The 24,906-nt window shown below is 42.4% G+C and overlaps 1 protein-coding gene and 1 long non-coding RNA gene across 2 annotated transcripts in view; both read left to right on the plus strand.

The window, feature by feature from the left end:
* Positions 1-20,132, plus strand: part of LOC144109617 (uncharacterized) — a 116,600-nt gene extending 96,468 nt beyond the window's left edge. Inside the window, exons 11-18 of the mRNA XM_077642436.1 lie at positions 4,882-4,920; positions 6,679-6,717; positions 10,106-10,147; positions 12,488-12,520; positions 17,183-17,221; positions 17,315-17,353; positions 18,969-18,995; positions 20,118-20,132. Coding sequence (XP_077498562.1) covers positions 4,882-4,920; positions 6,679-6,717; positions 10,106-10,147; positions 12,488-12,520; positions 17,183-17,221; positions 17,315-17,353; positions 18,969-18,995; positions 20,118-20,132 — 273 coding nt within the window. The remainder of the gene's footprint in view (positions 1-4,881; positions 4,921-6,678; positions 6,718-10,105; positions 10,148-12,487; positions 12,521-17,182; positions 17,222-17,314; positions 17,354-18,968; positions 18,996-20,117) is intronic.
* Positions 20,133-20,916: 784 nt separating this feature from the next.
* Positions 20,917-23,776, plus strand: LOC144111470 (uncharacterized). The gene is made up of 3 exons (XR_013310054.1): positions 20,917-20,944; positions 21,105-21,131; positions 23,749-23,776. It is a non-coding gene; the product is annotated as an uncharacterized LOC144111470 (long non-coding RNA).
* Positions 23,777-24,906: the final 1,130 nt, after the last annotated feature.

Raw genomic sequence — 24,906 nt, forward strand, 5'->3', positions numbered from 1 at the left:
TACTTACAAGAGTATATTTCTTATATATGCATATTTCTGCCTCCCATCAGAAGTACGTACAGAAACAAGACCAAGCTTATTAGACGGCCGTGATGTTAAGGTGCATTCGTCCCGAGAACAAAACCACACGTAAAACGCATCAAATATACCAGACTGCGAATAATTGTCTTCGAAGTATTCCTTTCTCTTTCTGCAATACAGAATTAGAGCAAACGCAGTCTCTTTTGCAGCTATATAATATTGTGCTTTTCAGTACACTACCGAAGACCACTTCCCCCGCCACGGAAAGAAGAATGACAAAGTCCCTCACTATATATCTGCCGTTTCGTTAAACTGCGTGGCTGAGATTTGCGGCGTAAAGTCATAATGTCAAAATCGGGTAACGAGCGATTTCCCCGAACAAGCTTCTCTTTGCAGTGTATCAATGGTCTAAATTTGTTATGAACCATGGAAAACGGCGTTTGCGAGTGAAGTGCCCTATCAAAGCAACAGTTCACTCACGAGACAATTTGACTCATGCGAACTCATTCTACCCAGGCACAAGTAAAGCCGTCTGGACGTAATGCAGCTTCATCAAGCACGTCAGTAACGATAGCACTAAGGATATCAAAAAAAGTTGGCAAACTATAGTGAATAATCAGTCAGTTGAAAACTGCTAGGCATATTCACCTAAAAAAGCTCACGGCAATCGGGTAAACAATCCACTTACGCACTCTTTTGTTTTGTCTGCCGACTACGTAATGGCAGTACCGCATAACTCCGATGTAATCTGTGTTGCTCGTAGCGTCTGTCTTTTTTGTAGCAATAAAACAATGCGCACGTTTCCTGAGGACACTAATGAGAATGAACTTTGTATAAGAGATGCTTAAACTGCGGAAATATTTCGTATGCATGATAACTATAACTTTAAGACAGAGAGCCACTCCTTTGGCTATTAGTAGCCCAAAAAGGGCCACAAGTGGACTTTTACCGCACGAGGCGGATTTAGGGTTGTTTGACAGCGGAACTAATCACCGACCTGTCAACGCAACAATTTGGTCCAAGGCCTTTTTCCCAAGCATTACCAAGCCTTCCGAATGCGAGGCGGGTGCTCTACTGCAAGGCCACCGCTTCGGTGTCGAAATTCACTACACATTCCAAAAACTTTTCTTCAGACCCAACGGCCATCGGGTCACGGTTATGTCCAACCACTAGGGCAATACGCCACGGAGATTTCGCTTACATGCGCGCATCGCTTATTCAGCGGAGCTCTTTCGGCAAAACAGAGCGGGGTAGCCCTGGGGATGACTGCAAGTCATAACGGATATTTCCAACGTTCTTATAGTCGAGATCCTCTTTAGCTGGAACGTAGATCCTCCTGCGGTGAGAAGACGTCTCGTGATCCTCTTAAATTAACCCTGCTGCCCTCCACCTCTCGATACTAAATCAGCGCAAATCGGTTTCTCTCCTTTTATAACGAAATGTCCCTCATCTTTGCTGTATTTTATTTTTCTACAGTCAAATGCATTCCCATAAGAAGCGATCAATTTGTGTCCCGTTTACATCCGCTTTGCCACTTTTCTTACTTTCGACGCCCACGGCACAATGTTCCCGTTCTCGCAACTTTGGTTGTGGCGAAAAGGATGCTGGTGAGATTTTGTACGAATAGAACAAGACAGTACGAATACGGTTCACGTCGCATCTCACGGCACCTGAGTGCCTCTCAACTGTCCCACCCGACGCTCACCGCCGTCACTTCCAGCAGTAACCGCCCCTCTTCGTCGCAACACGAAACGTCCCTGTCGTGCACGCAGGAGGAACTTGAAGTATCCGATCCAGGCTTGCTTCTGAGTACCGCTTGTAGATTGATATGCAGAAAACCAAAGCAATATTCTACAGTCCCAGAAGGCAACAGCAGCTCGCAATTGATAGCAAGGCGCTGGAAGTGGTGAGGGAATACGTCTACTTAGAGCAGGCAGTCATTGCAGATCCTGATCACGACAGCGAAATAACTAGAACAATGAGAATAGGGTGGAGCGCATTTCGCAGGTTCTTTTATGAATGTCAGTTTACGAATGGCATTTATGGCAGTTTACCGATATCCCTCAACAGCAAAGTGTACAACTGTATCTAACCGGTACTCACCTATGGGGCACAAACGTGGAGGCGAACGAAAAGGGCTCTACTTAAGGACAGCGCAGCGAAGTATGGAAAAAAATGATAGATGTAACGTTAAGAGTAGGAAGAGGGCAGAGTGGACCAGGGATCAAACACATGTTAATGACATCCAGTTTGAAATCAAGAGGAAGAGATGGGGCTTCAGCAGGGCATGTAACTCAAACGCAAGATAACCAATGGTCCTTAAAGGTAACATACTGGATTTCATGGGAAGGAAAGCGGAGCAGGAGGCGGCAGAAAGTCAGGTGGGCGAATGAGATCAAGTTTGCGGGGATAGGGCTAATTGGAAGGAAATCGGAGAGGCCTTTGCACTGCAGTGGGCTTAGTCATGCTAATGATGATGATGATGAAATATCTGGCAGTTATGATCGCTCTTAATATCCACTGCCCTTTGCCATCGAGACACAAATATGAACACCAGTGCATAATTACTGCGTTTCCAAAGACAACGGCGCTGCCGGCACCTACGACATGTGCACTCAATTTCATCCGCCGTAACTTCGCCACGTAATTACCAGCGAGCGTATGCCACGGCCAAGTCTCTTGACGTTCCGCCACCTTTAATTTATTAAGCTGGTTGCTTTCGGCATTGCACGCAAGATAAAATTGGCCCTCTGTAAGGAAGCAATAGTGCACGAGGATCCGTTTTTACATCACAGATGGTATCTTGGTCAATGTGTAGAGGTGCGCCAACGAAATAATTAGACCATTGTTCTAACAAAGAGCAGCCTTTACGCATTTCGCTCACTGATACGACTATTCTTTGTCTGCGTTTCGAAGCCACGACGATTAAACTTTGTTATCCAAAATGTGTAACCCGGTTTCTAACGAGAGTAGTAACATCAAAATAAGAGTTCGCAAGGGTGCTAATCAAGGAAAGTTTTTTCTACAGGAGTGAAACGACTTGCTTCAGAAAACACAACTGGATTGATATCCATTCCTGGTGAAAAAGTTTGTGTTGAGCTCGGGCCTATGCCTGCAATCGTCATGTGGATTGTTGTTCTGGATGAAAGTTATTTTAGTAGTCACCACTCCCGCTTTTGTATCATCATCATCATCATCATCATCACCACCACCACCACCACCACCACCATCATCATCATCATCATCATCACCACCATCACCACCACCATCATCATCATCATCACTGTTATCAGCCTTATTAGTCCACTGCAAGACAAGGGCGTCTGCCATACCTCTCCAATTCCTGTCATGTGCCAGCTGCGGCCACTTTGTCCCAAAAGATGCTTTATCTCACCCACCTAACTTTCTGCCGCCCCCTGTTACGCTTGCCTGTTACGCTTGCCTTATTTACTTAGGGCCTTACTGTCTCCATTTGATGAACACGAGCCACGGTTATAGCGTGTCATTTTAAAGTAAAAAGAGGAGGCATAACTGGCCCTTAAAAGCATGTCAAATTTAGTTCGCTACGGCTTGGATGTGGTTTGCACTCTTAAAATATGTTACTTTATCCGACGACCAGTTTTTATTTAGCATATATAATCCGCATACGTTTTTCAGAGAACCTAAAGTGTTACACAAGAACGCTTGCCTTGAGCTTCCTGTAACTGTCGACACTATTCCCTTTGCAATGCGGCGGAGAGTTTGTTACACAGAAATTTATGCACTTGACCTGTTGGGTGCACGATCTTGGGTCGCGCACTGGTCTGTAATGACATGCATAATTGTAATTACAAGCTGCCATGATGCTGTGTGTGTGGTCTGAATCATAATCTGGTGAAACGTATTAGTTTCATTTAGACTGGTTCAAAAGACAGCGACAGCGAACTTGGTTAAGTTATTGTTTTTATGTTTTCGTACTCAGGTAGTTTTCCTCATCAGAAAATGCTTGTGCATTCTATAGACATATGTCATCCTGATATGATATTTCTCCAGGCATATCCTAGTGTTTTAAACTGATAGAGAGCTGTTTTAAGGAACGACCATTCTTGTATAGAGCAAAAAGCTTCGAAGGCTCGAGTGGTCATCTGATAAGTCTGATATTATAGTCCAGTGGTTGTTTGTGACAATGCTGGGTGTGATATGGGCGGTGTTGAAGTCTCTAAAGATTTCATTAGAGAAATCTAAACAATTAAATCCTTTTTTCATTGTTTAGTCTTTTTCAATAGCTACCTTTTATTTCACTCGAATAAAGAGGGGCGCACTAAAGTGCACAAGATTAACACTTGTTTGGTGCTTCTGCAATATTTCTATCCCTGTGTGACAAGAAAATATAATTGCAAGGAGTTCCTCTGCTGCGCCTACTGAAGGCACGGTAACCGCTTTTGCATATTCTGAAGCGCTAACACAAAACAAGTCATTATGCCTAATGCACTACTGTTTTTGAGGAAAAAAAATAGGAGGTTGTGTGTGCAAAGAAAAAACTTTCTTTTCTTAGATGGCTTGCTCCTGAACAGACACGACGTTAACGATGTGCTTGTAACTACAGTTATTTTATTGTTACTAATGCACTTGATGTACTAAAAACAACGTAATCATGGCTATTTCCTTGATCCTCGTGTAATGGAATTCTGCTAGGGACAAGGACCCTTCGTGTTAACGGCTTGCTTAAACATTGCGCACAGAGGATTTTTAGTGGTGCCAGTAAGTAGTACGCATTAGGAGGCAGGCACCGTCCACACCGTGAACTACTTATGCGAAATGCCTATAAATACAACATTCCTGTGGTGACACAATTTACATAGATGGTGTTTTGCTCGGCAGCCTACCACAGAAACGCCTCACGGGACAAGCACTCAAACGGTAAGTGGTGCGTTCAGCCCTAATTACTGAATCTTTTACTGTAACAGAATAGAAAAAAATTCAGCCAACAGTGCTGTTAACAAACGTAAGGTTTAATGTGCTTTTGGAAACGTGTTACGAAGTTAGGAGCAGGCCATAACCAGAATTTACAAGCCTGTGCAGGCGTTTTGGAAAAGTATAAAAATATGACATCTTGAAAATACAGGCGCATTAAGAGGTGCCATTGAATCTTTAAACTGTTTATAAAATCTGTTAAGTCATCATTGTATTTTCTAACTTTTTTTGCCGAGACGCCGATAACAGGCGATGATTGCAGGCAGACATGTTATACACGCTACATCATCACTGGGTCCTTACAACTAACGTAAGAAAACAATTGCATAAACTTGTCGTTCGTTTATGACAACCTTCTATGGGATATTCCTTGTGTATATATGACGAAACACTGAATAGCCTGCATGCATTCCTGCGAAAGGGTAACCTAGGTGTAACACAGATTAGAACGCAACTTTTTTTAGGTCACGTTGATTTTAAATCATCGATATTTCATCCACATGAACCGTCTCGCTGGAATGAGATCTCGTAACACATGTGGCGATGAACGGGCACACATTTTACATACGGTGGGGCACAATAATTCTGGTATGGCTGTTTTAGTGCTCTATCCGATTAAGTTTCCCAATATTCAACTTTGGTTTTGACCCTAAAGAAATAAACTCAATCGACGTGGCCAGTGTTTGAGTTTCCTGAAAATTTCGAAGACTTAGAACGAAACTGTTCAAGTGTCGGGTACAGAGAAAGGTCTCAATAACACTCCTATCTGAGTGCAAGGCATACCATAATGTCCTTGCTTTCCGCGTCTAAATGTGCTTAGGCAGAAGCATTTACTATGTACTGGCACTGCATACCGCGCTACTTGGGTGCTGTGACCTTCACACGCCTCGAGAGACGATTGGCTGCTGTTGCCGCTATTATTTCTGCGGGCGAAGCTCATTTCTATCCAAAGAAACTTTAGGTGTCTCTATAGAAATATATCGTGCAATCGCAAGACCTGCTGCTCGCCCTTGACTCGTGAATAGGCTGCAAATCTTTGGGCTAATGTGATCGGAAGAGCATATGTTCTAACTTTTTTTTCTGGTTAAGTTTTTCAGCACTTTAAGAATAGTGTCACTAGAAAAAAAAAGCCTGAATACCTTATGCAGCCACCATTCTCGCATACACTCTGGAGGCTACACAGAGGCAACAACGGTCGAGGCTGGTAGGTTTTGCTGCAGAGAGTCTAAATTTTGCACAAGTCTAAATGTTATGTTGCAGAAGAAGTCGCAAAAAGTCTAGCAATTAGCGGACTAAACACGCATTCCCGACCTCTCTATGGTAGTAGGTCAGCACACCCAATCAAGTATCGGTACCTGAGATAAGGTAAACAACCTCATTTTGGAACAAAATTGCGTAACTTCAAAAGTTAAGAGAGTAATGAATCATGCCAGGCATGGTGTCTGATAGGCAAATGGGAATATTATGTATAGTTGATTTTGACTGACTGAAACTAAACAATGGACAATTTGGAGCACTGCGAGGCTGAAGGTGCCTTGAAAAATTCAACTATGACGTGTGAATAATGACTTCGTTCTTTATGTGTTTCCATGCACCGCTGAAAATGCGCACGCAACAATGTTTTCATATCTCGACACCAACAATACCAAGCGGTAAAAGCCGGAGGTGCGATCCTGATCTTATAATTTTTTTTTCTCTGTGTAGCCAGAAACACAAACCCCTAAGACTCCAGGAACTGAAACGGTAAGTCCAGTACTTCTGCCATGTCTTCTCGATTCAGATCCTGTATGAAACGTGCTGCATCAGTTTTGGGCCCCACCCTACTCTGGCGGCCGACACATTTTAAAGCATTTACAATTCTGTAAGCGCTGTGACGCTTGTGCTTTTTTTTTATTCACTATAGAATGTTGATCGCAGTACAACTGCGGGCGAGTTTTTCCAACTGTTAACACGAATTTACAACACAAAGGAGACAGCAGCAATTCACGCTGGGCAAGGTTCTTACTGAAAGAGCACTAATTCGAAATACTTAGTTCGTTCAAAATCAATTTGAACTTAAGGAGTGCAGAGAGATGGAAGTCATTGCAAACTGAACAAAGTACAGTCTTCATCAAAAGTATGCAGCCCAAGAAGTCTTCTTCTCAGCCTTGCAGTGCCGCTCCTTTTGCATACTAAGGGACCCTAATCTCACGCATGCAGCAGGAGCTAGTGTCCTCAACCCTCCCAAGCTTAAAAGTGTCAGATGTGCATAAGAGCCCCGCTATGCGTCTTTGAGAAACCCTCTTCGCTCTTATATTTTTGAAAAACGCTGTACATAGTGCATTTGGCTGGTAGGGTGAATTAAGAACAACTTTTCACGACAAATAATAATATACGTTGGACAGGCATAGCTTGCTAACATAGACGCAGTCTTCTTCCATGGCTAGAAATTCTTGCTGGCATATTATCTTCTTAGTCTTTGCAGAGTAAAGCGTGCAAAATAATGTTTTTTTTTTTGGAGGACTTATCGAGAATTAAACATTAAAGCGGGAAAAACTTCACTTATTAACAACGATCTTTAAGACTGCAGACGACAACCAAACTAGTGTTCCTGAGTGAATTTCTGTGGACAGTTTTAGGCGAATTCGTTCATCCTCATTTAACCGAGGACGTGAAACACATGCTTTTTTAGATGATTCCAGACTGTATTTTAGTCTATAGAAAAGGATATGTTCCACTGCCAGTCAGCTGAGCAGAAATTATCACAAGCAGCAGGACAGCCACCACAGCCCTTCAAAAAGAAAGTATAAAATACTAATAAAGAATGGCGCCAGGCAGAGAAAAGCAATCTCACCATTACTATTCAGTGCCTGTTTGCAAGAGGTGTTCACAAATCGGCAGAGGGAACGTTTGGGGATAACCTTTGAAGAAGAATATCGTTGTATTCTGCGATTTGTTGAAATTACCTTGCTAATTAACACTGGGCACGAACTTTTACCGACAGATGAAGTACTTTTACCGACAGAGCAGAAAGCTGGCTCTAAAAATCATTCATAACAACTTGTAATTTTGAAAAGTCTCACAATGGAGGATAAGTTTAAAATAGGTACCGAAGCATTGCAAGTTATCAGGGGATACATCTATTAACCGGAACACGAGAGTGAAATAACCAGGAGAATAAGACTGGGGTAATGTGCACTTGGTGACTACATTCAGATCATGGATGTCAGTTGACCTGCGTCCCTGAATAAAAATTATGCAGAAGTGTATTTTACCAGTACTCATGGGACAGAAACATGGAGCCAAACAAAAAGAGTTGAGCTTGAATTGAGGGCAAGGCACTAAGAAATGTAAGGAAAGTGATAGGTCTGGGGTTAAAAAACAAGAAGAGAGTAGGGAAAGTCAGGTAACAAACGCGAAGTTAAGACATCTTGGTTGAAATGAAAAAACGAGGATGGGCAGAGCATGTAAAAAGAATACAAGCTTAGAAGGGGGTGGGAGACCGGTTCGCGGATAAAATTAGGAACTGCGCGGAGACGAGGTGGTTGCAGCCGGCAAAGGACCAGTGTATTTCGAGAGATAGCTAAGAGGCCCTTATCATGCAGTAGGCGTAGTTACGTTAAGGACAACGTTGCCAGAACGTAGTTTTTCCTTTTCCTTTGAAAAAAGAGGGGGTTGCCTAATCTATGGTTGAACAATTGTAATGCGATCGTACTCTCAGTGACGTCTACTTGCACTGCTAGAAACGCCATTCAGAATAGCCTAGTATACAAGCACATCATAAAGACTTTCTTATCTGTGCTGGCAGCTTGGAATTCTTGAGGTCGTACTCCAGAGAAGACGTATCAAATGAAAACACTAAAAGTTTAAAAGAGTGGACAGGTAGTAGGTCTGGAACTTTTTGGTGCACCGAATATTTAGAACAGTACGGCATCTCTCCTATCTGCTTTTTGCGTCTTTCTTGCAGGGTTAACTCTAACTGCTTTTAATTTTTCAATTTTCCAAACAAATATTAGAGGAGAAAGTTGGGCGAGTTGGTTTACGTGCATGGGGGAAAAAGCGCGTAAAGACGAAGATGGAACGAAGAAAAAAGGACGAGTGCTACACTCTCAATTGAACATTTATTCCTGAATGTACAGGCATAAATTGAAAATGGTAAAAATAGTGAATCATCAAAGTAGCCATCGTCACCAGAAAAAACATTCACCTAAGAGCAGAAACCAAGAAACACGACTGAGATACTTCACTGATAGCCCAAAGAGGATGCTAAGAATTGGCATTCTCTATTAATCAGCGCCACAGAAGGCTGACATGCAAATTCCCCGGCACATTCGCATGTGGAAAGCTTCCATCAATTCCCGGACTAGTTGCTCTCAGTGCCGGAGAATAACACTCACTTTTGCAAACAAAGGAGTGCATTTTTTCTTTTTCTTTGCATCATTGCTATCGCATGTAGGGCAGTGTTTCGGAAGAATGTTGAGAAATACCCCGTTAAGCTGCTGCTCAGATTATTTACTATTTTTACCGTTTTATATTTATACCTGTACATTCAGGAATCAATGTTCAGTTGAGAGTGTAATGCTCGTCCTTGCTTCTTTGTTCCGTCTTCGTCGTAACGCGCTTTTTCCACCATGTTCCGAATAGAGACCTGCATGTTTTTTCGTGACCTGATAACGCATGTTTCATGCTTCCTAACTTGTATCCATTTCACTTGCGAGTAATGAAAGTTGTCGTTCGTAATCAGCCTTAGCAATCTTCCTGTTTACCTGTACCACTAGAGAAGAAGATACGTTTTCAGGCCTAAGCGATTTCTCCGGCGAATAACGCAAGGCACATTGGTAACCCTAAAGTCATTCCCTTTTAAAATAGGTATTAGTATTTGTTGATGATGCTAGGTTTTTATGGCGCAAGGGCACCTAAGGCCAAAGAGCGCCAAACACGAAGTATTGGTGTTTGTTCTTAATGTCAATCAATTGCAAGTGAGACTTATTTAAGACGCTTCCAAATGGGTATTATTTTATTATTCACCTCTTTACGTTTACTGCCTTCTGGCGCAGACAACCTTTTTATAACCAACCATTGTTCAAGCTTTCCTTAACCAGAAATGTACCAGTTGGGACGAACTACACATAATAATGTTTTATCTTGATAGCCAGAAACAAGAAGTACTGAGCAACCAACACCTGGAACAACGGTAAGCTCCTGTTTACGTGTTAACATCAGACTGAGTGGCAATGAGTATAGTATAATGAGTAATGAGTATAGTCGAAGCATTGTGCGTAGGTCGGCATTCTGATGATTAAAGCTATGAAGCCATAAAATAATGCTATGACATCCGCTTGGAAGAGATTCAGTCGCGGTGCCATAGAGTATTTCAGGCATACGAAAACCAACGTTATTTTTCTCAAAATCTTTTTCTCAAACATCCGACATGTGACTCGCCCAATTTCCATTCCTGCTGAAAATTGTTCGTGTAGTTTTAGCCCCAATTTTTTGGCCCCATTGTGTAGCCGTATCTAAGATCGCTATTTCTAAGCTGACGTTGCCTTCGTTAAATAAAGAACCTGAAAAGTTCAATTAGGGTAAAAACTTTGCTGATGACAGCGACCACACATTGCCGTTTGTTGTCATCCGTAGTTCTGTTCAGTTACGCCGTCTTTTTCGTTCTCGAAGATACGAAGAAAAAAATTGGCGGTTGATTAGCTCAGGTTAAACCTGGAGTGACGCGATACCTACACCTGGCCGAGTGAAACTTGGTCACGTGACCAACCACGTGACGAACCACGTGATCAGCCACGGCGCCGCGCCGCCGGCAGCTGCTCCGCACCACGTGACCAACCACGTGACAGCATGGCGGTGCAGCCACAGGGTGGCGCGCCGCCACGCTGAAGGCTCAAAATGCTACCATAATGTAGCTATCGCTACCAAAAAAATGTAGCTATCGCTACGGTAGCTATCGCTACTGTGAGCGTGTCTTTGTTCATTCTCTCTTAAATATAAGAGGCAGTAATTAGATAAACTAACCAGCTTGTAGCTCCTGTCTTTTGAACGGATTAGTAGCACAACGTGTTGTTTTCACGTGTACGTGGTGGTTTTTGAATTGATGGGTGCGCCCGAGAACTCAGAGTACGCTTTGAGGTTGGGCCTTCATTCTGATCTCAAAACGGAGTTTTTCACTAGTGTTAGCTATATTACGACCTAATGAAGAAATACTTTATTAGCAACAGAGCGGACCACTGAAAGACCAGAAATGGTCCTTAGTCCTTACTCTTTTGGCGCCCAAAGGAGAATCTTTAGAATCGTACAGTTCGAAGGCATATAAACAGGGTCGTTATAGAGCTGAAACCAAAAGATTTAAGCCTAATGAACATTGATCTTGATGTTAATTAAAAATACCTAAATATAAGCACTGAAGCCCTTGAGTGAAAGAAAATCAACAGCTGAGTTTCTGCTCATTTTATTTTTTACCGTCGATGCAACCGGATGTTGCCTTCCAAGGCGCTGCAGTGACGTCCGTCGCCTCGATTGGCGAATTATCCTTTTGGGCAACGATGGGAAAAAAATCCAAAGTGCAGCTTTAAAAAAATTGGTAGACAATTCTTAGAAAAGTTAAGGTGATAAAAAGGAAAATAAAGTATATGCTACAACAGTCTATAGGTCAATACGTTTCCTGCAAAGATTTCTGTTACGGCCTTTAACGCATGCTTTTTTTAAAAACATCGGGACATATTATCAACCGCTTTGAACTATCTGCCATCAGCCGTATTCACGAAGCAGTTTTGATGAAAGCGATTGCTGCATGTCCGAATGCATAAATTTTGAAAACGTGAGATGCCCTTTCAATGGATAAATTTAAACTCAGCGAAAGCCTAAAAGCTGCAGAAGTTAACTTTTTTTCCAGTACTGTGAACAATTGCCTTGGAAATATGTCATTGTTACTGCACGTCGAAACATTACAAAAACAAAACGTTTAGCCGCCGCGGTGGCTGAGTGGTTACGGCGCTCGTCTGCCGGCCCGAAAGACGCGAGTTCGATCCCGGCCGCGGCGGTCGAATTACGATGGGGGCGAAATTCTAGAGGCCCGTGTACTGTGCGATGTCAGGCACGTTAAAGAACCCCAGGTGGTCGAGATTTCCGGAGCCCTTCACTACGGCGTCTCTCATAGCCTGAGTCGCTTTGGGACGTTAAAACCCCATAAACCATAAACCAAAAACAAAACGTTTCGTGTGGGTATAGCTTAGGACAAAGAACAAGGCTGTGTTTAACAAAATGATTTAAGGTGCAGTGCATTCTGAACTTCCTCTATTAAAAAAAATGCATACAGCACATCAAGACATGTACACTCTCATATATCTACCCTTCTTCTACGGTCATAGTAGCAGTACATGTTCGCTAATCAAAAACTCGCAACGTTTTGTAGACGTTCAACTCTAAGCCGGTTACAGTAACATGGTTTTTAGTGCACTCATTTGACAGCTCTTTTTTATACAGGAGTCAACTTAGTGCACTCATTTGACCGCTCTTTTTTATATAGGAGTCAACTTCTGAAGGCCCAGTAACAGGAACGGTAAGTGCTGCACTAGAGTTTTACGAACTTTGTATAGCGGTATATGCCAATCTGAAAAAAAGTGAGCGAATTTTAGAAACCTGTGATTTGCCGTCAAAAATAAAACTTTTATTCATGGAACAAAAAAAATCTTTGGCGCAGCAAATTACCTTAGAAAATCTTATACTCTTCACATAAAGCTCCTTCTTGGATTGTGGCATACATTGCTATCAACACCACAGAAATTATTCTGGCGCGCTCAAGAAAAATTTTGCTGTTGCCATGGCGGACACTAATATACGCCTGGTACACCGCTTTAGTTGGTCGCTTGGGACGCAAGCAGAAAAATATTCTGTTTTTATTTGGTAGAAACATGCCAGTAGTGTTAACCAGGATTTAATTTTTTCCCTCTGTTGATAGAGGCTGTTTATTCTCTCAAGCGCACAGTAAAAAAAAACTGGGGACTGGATATCACGCGTAGCGACTTGTTTTCAAATAAGAACTATATAGTGAATTTTCCTTGCTGGGTATTGTTCGTGTTAATTCGGCCTAAAAAAGCGCTTACTAACAGAAATAAATAATAAACATTGTCATTATGAGCCTCATAAAGTTCTCAGTTGTATGGTCTCACAGTAAGTAAGCACATTGACATCTACAGATATTTTACTGGAAAAGCTTCCGGGAAGCACAATTTCAACAGCGCAAATACGAACTATCCGAACGAAAACACGAAAAAGTTCTGTTTCCGGCATTTCTGGTGACAGCTCCCGACGACCAGTGATGTCTGCAAGGAAGTATGAACTGACGTATGTTTGTTCAAGTAGGGAAGTATGTCTTTGGACTTATTCAAGCAAATGGTTTTTAAAGCGCTTACCTTGTCATGCAAGAGCAAGAAACAAGGACAGCAACAATCTTGCGCGTGTCGCTCGCTGTTAACCGCATTCCTGTTACTTTTGATCCAGTTGGCGGACACCCAGTAACATTGCCATTTTTTATCTTCAATGGAGCCTGGAATTTTTTTCCCGTACGCGCACTGCGCTCGACTGCAGAGGGACAGATGCCTCGTCAGGCATTGTAGCCTTTAGCCTCTGCCCCTGCAATAGGCCCCGTATGTCTGTTGAAACGAAATAAATAAATAAATAATAATAATAATAATAATAATAATAAAACGCGCCCAGCTGCTCGGTATCCTCTAGCTCGTACTATTAAATGGCTTCACTAATTCTGCAGATATAAACACGTTTTTGTCAGTATAAGCATTCATTTCACGTTAAACGCCATTTTTATAATGATGCAGCGGATTAATAAAGCCGCATAATGGGAAAATAAATGCCACTACCGGAGTAAAGTTATATATCGCTGCGCGCCTTTCTGAAGGAATGCGCTTATATTCCAATCACGAGAAAGATGTGTGAAAATTACTCGTGACGAATTTTTTCTTCACAGACAGGAACAAGAACCACTGAAACTCAACCAGTAAGCCCTTTTTTTCTCATTATAAGTAGATTTTCAGGTCGGAACAGCTGACTATTGGAGACACCTGACCATACATGTTACCGCGTTTACGTCTGAAGTTCCAGTAGAGTGGACGGGAAGATTTAGAGAAGTAGTAAAATATGGGCATTTTGAAATTAAAGGCCCGCTCGTTGGCGGTAATATTTCTGGTGGCGGCGTACATTAAAATACTAAGATCAGAAACCATAATTTTCTTATTACTCTTTTTAACGATGGCAGTTAAAGGTTTCTTTCTGGTTAGGAAATTATAGTGGGCCCTCAGTGCATCCGATATACGACCAGATGTAGGAAAACGTATTTGCCTGCCGCGCTTGCTCTAATGTAATGTGTGCCCCACCGGACGCGTAAAACAGGCGCTCTGAAGCTCAACTTTCGAGGTGCAAACAAACGCGTAACTGCTAAACTAAAAAGTTATGAAAACCGTTTCAGTCAATTGAGCTACTAAAATCATATCTTATTCCTTTTATGACGTTCGCTACCACTGCCACCAAGATTGTGAACGATTATTTTTTTAATTCCTTTTTAAAATGACGTCATTTTGTGAACATAGTTTATAGCTGGTAGTATTAGGTCACTGACGTTCTAAAAGGTCAGGAACATGTGGAGTAAAAGCTCTTCAATTTATCTACATGAGTTCTTTTATTTCGCTTCATTGTTTGTTAGGTGTTGGGAAATATTAGTAACCTTCTTAAAGGGCACCTGGAGAGTTTGCCGAATTAGAACCACCACGAGTGTCCAGACATACGCACCGCGTAAGCCACCAGAATATAAATTTTTGTCGATTAGGGGTGACGTAGTGTCTAATTAAAATTGAGTTGCAGCTGCGTCCTGCGTCGCTCCCTCCACTGGAGGAAAGCAGCGAATGGAAACCGATTAATGACGACAGCATTGGGGCCCTTGTCTTCCGTGCCTCCGACAGCTGTCTGTGGTTGCACCAAACCCGGGATTGGTTGCATCGGGCACTGTTCTTTTTTTCGTCATTATATTTATTATTGTTTCGGAAGAGTAAGAACAAAGACATGTCAAGTTCGAGGGGAGTGTGCAGCCTTCTCTCCCACGAGCAGCAGTGGCAGCGACTGCGTCTTTTTTTCGCTGCTACCTACGAGAGAACCTGGAAGCACAGGCGGTCGCGATTGTGAAGGGGGAAAAGTTTGAAGCCTTTGCGAAAAGCAGTGCGCATTCCCATAATCTTACCAGGCACTGATACTGTCGAACTTTTCTAGTGTGCTTGTGCTCAGTTTGTCAGTCATAAGTACCTTGGAGGGCCGGCGGAATAAAAGTAGTCGTTGCTCGAAAACCGATCTTTTCACTGCCACTGGGAGGAGCTTTTGGGAAGATTACCTGTAGTGTGGGTGCGCCTAAGTTTTTTTAATTTTTTCTCCAACGAAATGCGATCGCCACGACCATAATGAAGCGGATGAACCCAAGCTAAGCAGCAAAAAGCCGTAGCGCCTAAACCGTAGGCTTTCTTGTGAGATTGTCCTTAAGATTACTTTTTCTTTGTATATAAACCCCAAAGAAAAACAGAAACTGAAAAGATCACTGGAACGCGACCACCGCTACGCCTATCCTTAGTTCATTCTCTAGCTGAAGCCCGTTCTAAGCTACGTATTCTCGTTCCTGTTGGCACATCGGTTTATGACTTCCTCGTGCAAGTTTTTACAGCCTATTATCTACACATAAGGAACCGGAATCACGCGCTGTCTTCCGGAGTGTTTCACGACGTTCTGTTTAAGGTATCGTGTGTTTGCCGTGTCCCGGGATAGCAGAGGTAGCTTGGAACATCAGAGGCTCAGAAGCATACGGGAAAGCTTCGAGTGTCTCGGGACACTCAAAAATATTCAGAACGTGTCGTCTGCTAGTCGCGGGACTGCTGAAGCAGGAACAGTTCTGTCGTCACGGCTCTCGTTAATCCTGGCTGCAGCTACAGCCGCTGAGTGAGCGAGGCGGCTGGCGCACAGCTTTTTATTAAAAGCGCTTACGCGCAATTTTTCTTCTTCGTGTTTGATATTCATTTGCTTGGTCGAAGCCGTATTAACAGATAACGAACTTGATTTTTTTAAACCACTTCAGCAACGCTTCTCACGCATCCTAGAGTCCAAAGATATCTGTACGTACAGACTTCAGCTTTTGCCTTCAGCTGGCTTGCGCGCAGTAGTAGGAAACAAAATTGCAAGGCTGCATTTAAGTGCGGCCTTAGTGTGAATCGGGTGTGTGCAGAGATACTCATGCACGTCAAAAACTTCCATAAGCCGGGAAAACACCGATCGCAAATCTCCTTCCTCTTTCTTGACTTTGGCCCAGAAAAACGAAAAGAAAATACAAAAGTTGTTGGGAATACGCACAATAAAAAAAAACCAAAGTAGCCCCTTTATTTGTGTTTCCCGTCTTTCGTAATGAAACAAACCCCTTGCGATGGATAAATTACTTCGGTCAGAACGACCAGTACTAAGAAAAATCAACGTAGTTTACTCCATGATTGTTCCTTTCGCACACCTCCTTATGGGATAATATACAAGCCTCACCGGAGCCAAAAGGCTACGACGGCCATCTGGCCTTGTCAACAAAAATACCGATTGGCTGGCGGGCAGTGGCGTCAACAGTGGCCTTACCAGAGCGGTGAAATCTCATTGGCTGGAGGGACGTAACGTCACCAGATCAGCTAATGCCCATTGGCTGGAAGGAAGTGATGTTCCTGCACAGAACTGACGTCACAAGATCGGGTTCGCCTGTGTGAACCTTCCCCATGCCAACCGTAGCAGATGGCAAGTGCTGTACTGGGAGAGCTCCAGAAGTGTAGCCTGGGTCTGACAAGCCCCACAGTCACCTTCGGCAAGGGTATCAAACTGCTTTGAATGACACTGATTTGCCAACACATAATGGAATTAGGTGACCCTGTGTATTTCTCTCCGCCAATATGCATTGAATGGCCCTAGACAAGTACTGATCGGGTATAGTCGTAATAATTTAAATGAGATTGAGCTGGTTAGCACTGCGTATCGCAACTGTTCTGTCCTATAATGGCAGCCACGGTATGGCTTCTTTTCAATTGCTCTGCCTATATTCTCTGCACAAAATCTAAGGTTTTAAATATGAAAGATGACAACAACGTAGATACTACTGCTTTACTTTTTGTGTCCTTTCCTGTGATTTCTTTCACCCCCGTAGCCAGAAACGAGGAGCACCAGCACCCCAGGCTCTGAAACGGTAATTACATTTGCTAAATGCGCGGTATGTCGGCTGGCGCGTGATACGAAATGGATATGGATTTTTGTAATTCTTTTCCGCTTATGCTTCCAGCCAGGCACTGAAACTATCTCGGAGAGACCCAGCACGCCGGTAAGATTTCTGCACAATTTTAGGCACCTGAAAGCTTGCGTCCCTTCATGGTGCTTGAGAAACACGACCTCCGCTAAGATGTGTAACCAATGTTGCAGAGCTATAGGAAAGTTTTATAGCTTGAGGTACTAATCTGATTAGGGGTTGTCATTATGCAAAACCATGAGAATAACCAAGGTGATAAGATAACACAGGCCGCCCGCCGACGTACCCGAGTGATCACTGAAGGCTCTTTAAATAAGTGTCCCAGGTTTGATCGCTAATTCAATGCATTGGTAGGTACATCATTAGCATACGATTCAGAAGACGTAGTAGCAATTCAACGCTACCTTTGGTTCTAAGTGCTTGCCAAGCACCTTGATACTGACTTTATTGTACGCTGAAAATCTGCGCGCATCGTAAGGTAATGTCCCTTTAAATCACAAAAATTCTCTCACACATTTCCTGTATATTCGGCACTTCTCTCGCTCGAGGCACTTCTTGGTTTGATGCGTATAAGCTTCCAAATACCTAAAAACAGAGCCAATTTTGCGCTCACTGTGTTGGTCTTGTGAAGAAATTTCCGTGTCTAAAACAAATTTTTGGGAGGCTATTGACATAGCGGAATGAGGCAATGCTATTTGAATACCGGGTTTCTGGCCAGCACTAGTTCAGTAGAAGACGTAAAACCTGGTTTTCCTGCAAGCCAGAAAATATTTAGACAAGAAGCATACTACACGCTCTCATAATAGAGTCAACAGCTCAGCATTCATAACAGCTAATGCTGTAAATGGCGAGAAAACTTACTCCAGCGGTGGTCTGCTGGTCTGAGGCTGCGCCTCGCATGCAGGATGTGAGGGGATCGATCCGTAGTGCCTGCGGGTGCCCGCCGGCACTGCAATAGGTACAAGCTTTCCATTGTGCTCGGGTTCAGCTAAAACGGGGTGCAATGCTCGATAAACCGGTCTTTCAGCCCACCTTGAGTAGACAGAAATACCTTGTGTCACGGCGCTCTTTGGCCGAAGCTGACCTTGCGCAATAAAAAAATGTACTGTCATCACTATGGCGTGAACGAAATTTGCTTCATGTGCAAAACATTGCACTGCCTGATATATGAATAAGGAGGACATGATGATCCTAGCGAACCAAAGTTTTTCTTTAGTTCTCAAGCTACGGGGTGTGAAAGTTGCGGTTAACAACTATATGGAGAGTTTATATAAAGATAGCAAAGGATTTAAGATGTGGTTTCAATGACCCAGCGTACACTAATCCGCAAAACATTGCAATTGCACATACACCTTTCCGCATTACTAGCCGTATCAGTTTCCGGCGCCAATACGGAACAGTACAGCTTTAAACTTTTTACTAAAGAAAACAAATTTGGGTCTATGCAGTGCACGCTCTTCGGCATAACAGTCAGCCGATTTCACGAAAGCGTTATGAGGAGCGCAATGTTGTAAACCTGCAAAATGTGGAAACGTTGATTATATATGCCTGCTTTCTTCAGACAAGGGAATCTGACGGAACAAAAATGGCGGTTAAAAACTGCAGCGCCTAGTTAAAAATTTCTACCTCGCTGTCAGCGGGTCAAATATCGCAGAGAACTAACTCATATGACTGTTGCTCAATTTTTCAGTCGCATGAAACGCCAGAAGGTTCAACGGTAAGCTTTTTTTCCCTTCATTTTCTATTGAACGTTACTGCAGTAAGCAATATGCGCGTAAAGTATGCGGAGTGAATTTTCACCAACCATCCAGTGCGGATGGGCCTTCACGCGTAGTGTAAAAATTATAAACGTGAAACGAATAAGGTAACAAGGTTTAACAAATAAGGCTCTTTAAATTCCCTGGTATATTTTGCGTTCCAAAGATGTAAAATTTATCACGCCTTATTGCTCTGCGCTTAAAGCGCACCTCTCCTTTAGTAAGAGTCGATAAGGGATTGCGGTCGAGCAATACGTGTACACGGATAAGCTGTGTGAACCTCAATATATTCATACAACTTGTATGCTTTGATATGAAGTATTTATTAAATTACATCTCCTGCTTGTGCAATAGCATTAGCTCTCACTTGAAATAGCGAGTTTGCAAGCTCTGAGACGCCCAATTCATTTTTGATATTGAATGCTAAGGTGTGTGCGACCAACAAGATGTCACAAACGAAATTGTTTTGTTTTTGTATTACGGAAAAACCTGGAGCGTCTTTGCTCTTTCTGTGAAAATGCGACATAAGAATATCGGAAAGAGTTAAGAGACCGGTGACCTCTGACGTCATCTCCTTTCTTTCAAACCTTTTTGTCTTGCTGATAGCTGCCACTGACAATGTCCCCTTGGGGAAGGATGACTACTTGTACAAGACACCTATACTTAGCGTCAACATGCGATGCCGCCTATCGGAGTTCTCCTTGAATAGCCCATACGTCTAGTCCAAGCGTAAATTCTACAAACGGGGCAGGGAAACGGTATGCGGAAATTCCACTATTCCTATCCGTATCCCTAACCCTAGTTGAGTTTGGAAAGAGCCACATGGTTTAGAGGGAGTCAGATGTTGATGGAGGTTGAAGTAAGGATTTCAAGCACTAAACCTCTTGTCTTTGAACATACTGCCATGTTTTTGTTTCTCTACCATAGCCTTTTGCAAACCTATAGGAAAGAAAAATGTTTTTTTTTTTCTCTGGAGTTGTTGATGGCACCTGTGATGCCCTTTATGATAACACAAAAGCTCGCCTCGAGAGGCCGCTTAAAAAGGGAAGTGTGACCAAGCTCTTATTTGGAGCTTTTTGCAGGGGATCCTCTTTTAAACAAGCGCTCAGTCCACTTTTATTTTTACGATAGGCGCATGTTGTACCGCTCTGTCTAAAAATAATATTTAGAGCAGTAGCACTATCTGACGATAGTGCTCCTGCAGTAAATATTATTTTTCTCTGCTTCACTTCCTCCACTTCACTTCACTACTGCTTCACTGGAAATTCTGCTTCACTCGCGTAGCTTTTAGCTTGTGCAGAAAGCATCTTCAAGCTGTGGAGTGGAATTTTTGGAGTAATGAAGACAGGAATATCAGTGTCTGAACAGCCTATAGTTTGTCCTGTCCTTTCCTTCTGCGGAGAGTAATCGTCTGGAAAGCTTTCTTGATGTTTTCTATGCTATTTGTTCGCCCAAAATTATGGCAGCCTCAAACGAGCAAGTATGTCGTATTTTGTTTCGATGCGGTACTTGAAAAGCTTCAGCGCACAAAGTAAGCTACATATTTATATTTAAAGATGTTTTCAGTAATAAGGTTGTTGTATTTCTTGCTCTGTGCATAGGACGAAAAAAATACTAGAAAGACATCAGTAGACATCACAGATCGAAGTAGACATCACAGATACATTTTTTTTTCATCCTAAGTTTGTGACTCGGACCAAACAAATTCGATTAATGCTACTGTTGATGTTTACGGCTACTTCTCTTAAGCAACAAAAATATTAGGAATCAATTTTCGGGACGATTACTACCGTTTTGTCAGCGATTTCCCTATATTAATAATTTGAGAGGATGTAAACACTGGAATGCAATAAGTATATCTTGTGCCATTCTGTTTCCTTAGACTACAGCAACACCCGGCACAGCAACGGTAAGCCATAAAAAGTTTACAGTTTTTCTACCGCACTTTACGGCAAAGTCGACATCTTGCTTACTTATTGTCGTGCATGAACAGCGTGTGCATGACTTAATTTAAAACATATGGAATGCAATGTTAACGAAGCCGGTTTGTTCCCTCTTCGTTTCCACAGCCGTCGCCTGTAACAAGTTCAATTACGGTGAGTATTTGTACCTCTGCGTTCTGGTCAAGGTCTGAATCCGCTTTCCAGACATTCACCTCATTCCCCATTGTGCTTCTATCGGCTTATGTGGTTTTCATACATGTGCCTTTCCATCCGCGCATCAAAAGAAAATATTTCAGAGACTGTATTTTTTGCTCCTCTGCATTTGAGAAACAAGTACGTTTCCAGTAAATAAACGAATAACAACACCCTCGTTGTACACGTAAAGGTATATACGTAAATTGAGCCATTAAGAGTGTGACATTAATTTTTTGTGCCCCTCACGAGTCGGAAGATTCTCATTGTGACTGCCTACACCTGATCCTCATAACCTCAAGGGCCCACCAAAAACGACAGCCTAAAATAATGGTGTTTACATTCATTGCGTTTTCACGCCGCGAGCTTTTTCTTTTTATACCAAATCTAGCAGAACGTAGTTAAGCCGCTGTTTTTAATGAATCTAGGATCTCTAAAAAGAAGACATGTTACACTATCCACACATAATGATGATGTCTGGTTCCGCCCGAAATTTCAAAATAATTATAAATTTCAGTCACTACAGCATAATCTGATATTCACTCTAAATGAGCGTAAATGTGTGATGAGTTGCGGCGTAAAAAAACTGAGAATGTATTTTATATTCAAAGAATGAATGGCTATGCGTGTTTACCTTTTCATTTGCAAGTGCTGTTTTTCATGAACATGTATGTTTCTATTTTTCTTTATATTTCTGTCTGCCTAATTTTTTTTTGTATTGTGCCGTGTTCAAAACTTTAAGTACAGTTATTGTAGACACATTTTGAAATCATATGCTGTTTAGTTAATAATTTAATTGAATTTCTGCTATTGTATATTGTATTTGCATTTGTTGATGTCAATTAATATACACTACCTGTTGCTGTAAACCACTACTGCCTTGTAGAAGAGGTCATGGGCCCAGTCAAGCTGTCGATACAGCTTTTAGCTCTTGACCCTTTCCAGGATCCATTATTTCTGAAAAAATAAAGAAATTAATTACAAAAAAAGAGGCGAAATTGTTGATTATGCTAAAAAAAGGGCTCTGCTCGCATCTACATCTACTGATTATAATATAGCCTGTCCTCGAACTATTTTGTAATTGAGCGCCTACTTTTCGTTTATTGTTAGCAATTCTTTTTAGAGCATTATTGTGTAAGGAGTGCGAACGAAATATAAAGAGAAATGAGCTCGTTTGTAGCGCCTAATATAACGGGCTGAAATACTTTTTACAGAGCGGGTTTTCGAAGAGGTTACTTCAGTTTTAGCTTGTGCAGTTTCTGAAATTTTTCGTGAATATATTCACCTCACTAAATCACAATTCCTTCCTTGGTTGGTTTCAAGCAGTTTCGAAGTAATTCGGAATCAATAATTGCATGGCGAGCAACAGCAAGCGTTGTGATCGTTTGTTTTTGTTGGGTCATTCTTTGTGATAGTCGCACAGCTCTTACAATTATCGATATTAATTCAATTCGATACAGTGCAAACAGGTGTGCCCAGGACGAGCTGACGCACAGTTTTCGTTTGGTGCCATAACAGGCTGTTATATTATTTGTTTGTTTTCAGTAAGTCACATTCACACTTTCGCAGTTGTTACCTAATCTTCTCACAGGTTTCCAAGAAAGGTTTATTCATTACCTGCGTATATTTTATTTCGGACCTTGCGTTCTAGTCGCCAGAGGTTCGCAGCTCACGCACAGTAAGTCGGGGGGTTTTGAAGATGTCTTGGTAACATCTTAACGTTACGCATAACACGTATAACTCTGCGTGATAACACAGGGAACCTGTAACATGTTCCTTTTCGTGGGGCTCGTGGGGATGCGTGAGAGGCCTCCTTGACAGTTAGTTACTTTGTACTTGCGGGGACCTTTGTTCGTTAGAAATCCTAACCATCTTTGTAAATTTGTATTTTTTTCTCAGAAACTATAATTTAAGGTAATAATCCCGATGGGTATCGAGTGTGCTTCATCACATATGTGTTAAATTCTTCTATCCTTAAGTTTAAAGAACTTGGCTCTAGAAACGTGCGTGCGATTTTTAAAACTATGAGCCCTCCGAAGTCAAATATTATTGCTCACGGCTACGTTTTTATAACTGACACTATTGATTCAGCCAATGTTATTCATCGCAAGCACTGTTTTCCTCACATCGTTGGTCACGTCAGTGTGGCGGGTAGGTACGGTAAAGTGCACTAATGTGAGGTTGATGCTGTGTTTTGATAATCGTCTCAAAATTTTAAGCTGTGAAAGAGTGCGGCAGCTGGGGAAATAGTCATGTCAATTTATCTCTTTAGAGATAAATTGTGGTTTGTGGTCTGGGGGGGTTTAACGTCCTAAAGCGACTCAAGCTATGAGGGACGCCGTAGTGAAGGGCTCCGTAAATTTCGACCACCTGTGGTCCGTGCACGTTAAAGAACCCCAGGTGATCGAAATTTCCGGAGCCCTTCACTACGGCGTCTCTCATAGCCTGAGTCGCTTTAGGACGTTAAACCTCCACAGACCACAATTTATCTCTCGCGCATGCGCAGAACTAGTAATTATCCTCGCCGAAATTCTGCCTGACGTTGGTCTTTACACCTTTACTTTGTCGTTACTTGTAGGCAAGTGAGACAACTGCCACAGCCACGGTAAGCGTTTAAAGGACAAATGAGGCCGTTCTTTTTGTTATGTTTTTTTTCCTTGTCGTATTGTTCACACTGTTTTTACGTGAAAGTGTGACTGTTCCTAATATATTTCTTTTCGACAACTAAAACATAATTTATGGCCTTGTTTTCGCAGTAACCGGTGATTAAGTTTTCCAGCACTGTAACATGTTGTTTGTTTCATTGTTTTTACATACACACAGATATATTCGCCACAGTGCAAATACATTTCGGATTCCATCAATCTCAGTTAATAAGAATTATTTTCAGATTAATTGAGTATTTTTTGTTCTTTAAGCACTGCAGCCCTTAACTGACAGTAGGTATCGAATTTCTTTTTGCCTTTGCTTTAGGCGCAGCCAAAAAAAGCAAACCCTTCCGAATGGCTGGAAGCTGTTTTTTCAGTTACATTTATTGTGCTTAACTGTTATGCCCATAATTTTTTACTGAGTAAACAATGGGAAATGAACACGTGTGGTATCCAACAATCCGTAGAATGCTGATCCAGTGGTTACCGCACTAGAGTGTCAAATATTTTAGTAAAATTAAAAATGCTTGCAGTATGTTGCGCATTGCGCTAGTTCCAGAGAGAGAGCTGTGCTTAATAGGCGACGTGTATAGCATTTTCTGAATTAGCACGAAATCTGTAACCCAATCTCTGCTAGAATCAAGGCTGCACAAATTCCTCTTTCCTCCTAGTTTTCTCTGTGCTTCGCCTGACCCACTCCCTGCTGGCATACCTGAAGGTCCGATGCTTCAGTTCACCTCCAAGTTTTCACTTTGCCTTCCCTTAAACGCTCCCACCTATGATTCCAGAATGTTCACTGAAGATGCGAGTTTGCAACCCAGTTGCGCTTTGCTTTCCCTCACCGCTCCGGGTAGAATACCAATCGCACTAATGCTGCGTGTTAGCTTCGCTGTTTCCACCATACTTTATGTCACCCGCTCTTTGCTAGGACAGCTGACCGCGCTGCCGCGACGAGTTAAGGAACAAGTCTCAACCGCGCTATCTGCAACCCGCTCCCTCCTGTGATGCGAAGCATGCTGACGCTTTGACATCCCCTCCCACTTCCCATCATACTCTGCGTCATCCACTGTCTGCTATGAAATTCGAGC

The sequence above is a fragment of the Amblyomma americanum genome, chromosome 11, assembly GCF_052857255.1.
Source record: "Amblyomma americanum isolate KBUSLIRL-KWMA chromosome 11, ASM5285725v1, whole genome shotgun sequence".
NCBI lineage: Eukaryota > Metazoa > Arthropoda > Arachnida > Ixodida > Ixodidae > Amblyomma > Amblyomma americanum.